General features: G+C 40.0%; 1 protein-coding gene across 1 annotated transcript in view; it reads right to left on the reverse strand.

Moving 5' to 3' along the window:
• Positions 1-1267: 1267 nt before the first annotated feature.
• Positions 1268-4508, reverse strand: part of LOC118424833 (gastrula zinc finger protein XlCGF57.1-like) — a 4001-nt gene continuing 760 nt past the window's right edge. Inside the window, exon 2 of the mRNA XM_035833633.1 lies at positions 1268-2985. Coding sequence (XP_035689526.1) covers positions 1500-2978 — 1479 coding nt within the window. The 5' untranslated portion in view covers positions 2979-2985 and the 3' untranslated portion in view covers positions 1268-1499. The remainder of the gene's footprint in view (positions 2986-4508) is intronic.

Consider the following 4508-nt stretch of genomic DNA (forward strand, 5'->3'; position numbering starts at 1 on the left):
ATATCAGTGGACATAAGTCCTAGGCACTCAAAAAAACGAAACACTGGTCATATATTTATAACATGGTAACGTTGGAGGCCAAAATATATACTTGTTGTCTGAATAGCCTAAAATCCCCAAATTAATGGACGAATGTCTACAATATGAATGCCTCCCTGCAGAAATGTGCCCTATGCACCCCCATGGCAACTTTTAGGCCATTTAGACGTAGTACAAAAGGCAAAATACACCAGATTTTTAATATGATTATAGTACAGTGAAGTAAGAGCCGAAGACATCATAAAAGCTAAAGTTACCGATACATTAGAACAAAGGTCACGCACCCCCCCCTATCGGAAGATGCATCGGGCCCGGCGCCCATCTCCGCTTCTAAGCCCTGGGGCCACACAAAGGTGCAAGCACTACAACAGGGGGCTAGTCCACTGGTAGTGTAGTGTGTTTAGCTTCCATACTCTCATGGTAGTCAGTGCCGCCAATTTTCCTCTGCGTATACCAATGGTATTGTTTAATACAATTTGGATATTACCATAGTCAATATGGACCTAAGGAGGCCATATATGTTCAATACACCATTATGTAGTACTCTCCACCTACATTATTCGAGACGTACCCTCGATTTCTGTCTGAATTAAGCACCATAGATGGTAGAGGCAACTCTCTATCTTCATGGCTACCTTGCCCCCCCCCCCCCACCACGACCTGGAGGTCAAGGGGCTAGTGAGTGTAGTGAGTGATACGGTAGAGTATCCTGCGCTCCATTTTCTATTATCCCACAATCTTTCCTTTTTTCGTTCTTTCTTTTTTTCCTCACTTCCCTCTTTCATATAGTGTTTTTACGTCGCACACGAATTCTAGGTAATGCCAAAGGTAAAAGCCCACCAAAAGGAACAAAATCCGCTTGGACATTGTTATGCAAATCAGAACATTACGGGGCCTGTAACTCTGACATATTACTTACCTAATTACGCTTATCTCTATGAGAGATAACTTACTAGCTGTTTACATGGTGGGACACCCAAGTTAGAGTGGACAATTAAATCTGTTCGGATATAGAGCTTAAGTAGTTCAGTAAAAAGCTGTGTAATACACCATGATGTGGCATTACAAACACATCCTTTCTGCTCGTCCTGGGCAATACTTTCAAATATACACTTGTATACAACATTATTGTGACCTATTATGTCAAGAAAATAAAACTGACCTGTGACCTTGTACGGCCAGTACAATATTGTGTACCTACTACACGAGACAACGGAATGGGATTTATACTTTTATTAAACTTTCATGACTGACTGACTTATAGTTTCATATTTTCACTGATCAGTTATGTTCTTATATGGTAGTCACTGAAACTGTAATTTATGTCACAGACATAGTAAAATAATGCGCAGAGTTTCTTACTGGTCTGTTAATCCAGCTAGATGACATACAAGACCAGCTGTTCGGATGAACGAGTTTGTTTAGATGACCGAAATGGTACTGCAAAAATATGTAGGCCTTTAATGGTGTCTTTTACAATGCTTGTCTAAAGCGGATTTTTGTGCAGCAGAATAGTCACACTGGTCACACTTGTAGGGTTTTTCACCGGTGTGAGTTCTCATATGCTGGGATATGTTACACTTTTGCACTGTACTGTACCCACACTCCCCACACATGTAGGGTTTATCGCCAGTGTGCATGGCTAGATGTTTTTTCAAGCTGGATTTGAGTGCAGCAGAATAATCACACTGGTCACACTTGTAGGGTTTTTCTCCAGTATGAGTTTTCATATGTTCAACTAAATGAGACTTCTGAGTTGTCCTGTACCCACACTCCCCACACATGTAGGGCTTATTACCAGTATGTTTGGCTAGATGTTGGTTCAAACTTTTTTTGTGAGCAGCAGAATAGTCACACTGCTCACACTTGTAGGGTTTTTCACCAGTATGAGTTCTCATATGTTCGACTAAATCAAATTTCCGAGTTGTCCTGTAGCCACACTCCCCACACATGTAGGGCTTCTCACCAGTGTGTTTGGCCAGATGTCGGTCCAAACTGTCTTTTCGTGCGGCAGAAAAGTCACACTGGTCACACTTGTAGGGCTTTTCACCAGTATGAGTTTTCATGTGTTCGGATAAATGAGACTTCCGAGCTGCCCTGTACCCACACTCCCCACACATGTAGGGCTTATCACCAGTGTGTTTGGCCAGATGTCGGTCCAAATTGTCTTTTCGTGCGGCAGAAAAGTCACACTGGTCACACTTGTAGGGCTTTTCACCAGTATGAGTTTTCATGTGTTCGGATAAATGAGACTTCCGAGCTGTCCTGTACCCACACTCCCCACACATGTAGGGTTTCTCACCGGCGTGCATGGCTAGATGTAGGTCCAAAGTGTTTTTTTGTGCAGCAGAATAGTCACACTGGCCACACTTGTAGGGTTTGTCACCGGTGTGAGTTCTCATATGTTGGGATAAATGAGACTTCGCAGCTGTCCTGTACCCACACTCCCCACACATGTAGGGTTTCTCACCGGCGTGTCTGGCTAGATGTAGGTCCAAACTGGATTTTTGTGCAGCAGAATAGTCACACTGGTCACACTTGAATGGTTTTTCACCGGTATGAATTCTCCTATGTTCAGCTAAATGAGACCTCTTAGCTGTCCTGTACCCACACTCCCCACACATGTAGGGCTTATCACCTGTGTGTTTGGCTAGATGTAGGTCCAAACTGGATTTTTGCGCAGCAGAATAGTCACACTGGTTACACTTGAATGGTTTTTCTCCAGTATGAATTCTCATGTGTTGGGATAAGTGAGACTCCCTGGCTGTCCTGTACCCACACTCCTCACACATATAGGGCTTTTCATCAGCTGTTGATTTCGGTTGTCTGACCAAAGTCGTTTCGCTCGTTGTTGGCTGGTCACAAAAAACTCCAGTAGGGGACCCATCGCCGAAGTTTTGGGGAACAGCAGTAGGAGACCCATTACCTGCCTCTGCCATGTCAAACCTAATGGATAGAAAATCATTAGAAAAGAAGAAATAGACCAATTAAAACTAGATCGTTTCAAGTAAACAAATAATGTTTACCTTAACATTTTCTATCCTAATAAAAGGTTGGGACATGTTATGGTATTGGATGGGAAATATTCTTACGCATTCCCACTGTTTCAAATTTCCACGCCTATTCTTTACTACTATTTGAGAAACTTAGAATTTTGAATATTTTGATAACAACAGTTTTCAACATGCCTTCTTAACAGCCCAATAAATACACCATACTCTACCCGATACCATTGATGGTTTTCTTAGTTTCCGACCTCAGTTCCACAATTTTCAAACTCGCCAAAGTTCAAATCTTCACATTCCCCTATTTAGAATGCCTTTGGCCCATATGACTGTAAAATACAAATGCATCAATGCTTAGAATGTTCTTCCTCCCTCCCTCAAACGTTTACGCCTCTGCTAAACCTTAAAATCATGTTAATAAACCACCTTCTATCAAACCCCAAGAAATGTTGAGCCTTTCATGCTGTTGTCATGTCCTGATTTATATATATATATATATATATATATATATATATATATATATATATATAGTACATTTATGGTATAAAGTTAGCCTCGATCTTAACACTCTATGTCTTATCTATTTGCTTAATCATTTAGATTAAGGATTTATTCTTGATATGTTTCATTCGTTATTTTTCTTTAATCAATTTGATATTTTCTACAATTGTATATAGGTTAGTTAATGTTTAGTTAAGAGAAGAAGAGCACTGTACAAGCCAACTTAAAAAAATAAACAAAATAAATAAACAAACAAACAAACAAACTAGGCTTCTTCCCTCCTTCTTCACCTCTATTTAGTTTCTGTACTTTGTTACTGTTTGTTATATGTAAGAAATAAATAAACCAAAAAACAACAACAGACAAACCAAAAAAAAAGGTATTTACGATTAGGTATAATTGTTTTCTTCTTCTGTTTGTTGTGTTTTTGCAACTACAAAATGTAACGTTACATGTTTCTAATTTATACTAGTCCCATGCACTATAAAGTGACGGAAAGTGATAAAGACGATACGATAGCAATTTACTCACAAAAAGGCTTAGTTTTTCTAGCGTAACAAAATTTACAGCTTGGTCATTTTAGTTCCAAACCTTTAGAGATTGCCTACAACTCACAACAAATCACCCCTCATAAAAGTGCCACCCATTTCACAGTATTTTCATTTCATTTCATTTATTTATTTAGCCAGGTGTACTCACTCTGGGCGGGCGGCCTGATTTTCAGGAGACCCTGGTACATCAAACTTCACTCCGACATACATAGCATATACATGGTCACAAAATAACAGGACAACAATACATGATACAACATAAGTTCTTAACTATGGGAAAGTTCACTAGTTCACTAGTAGACTCTCCCAATGACCCAAATGACCCCAGCGGCTTCTAGAGTAGATTGATGGGTCGCCTGTCGGGAAGACTAGCCGTTTTAACAAGATCTGTTTAGTCTTACACAAACACATC

Source organism: Branchiostoma floridae, chromosome 10 (genome assembly GCF_000003815.2).
Source record: "Branchiostoma floridae strain S238N-H82 chromosome 10, Bfl_VNyyK, whole genome shotgun sequence".
Classification (NCBI taxonomy): domain Eukaryota; kingdom Metazoa; phylum Chordata; class Leptocardii; order Amphioxiformes; family Branchiostomatidae; genus Branchiostoma; species Branchiostoma floridae.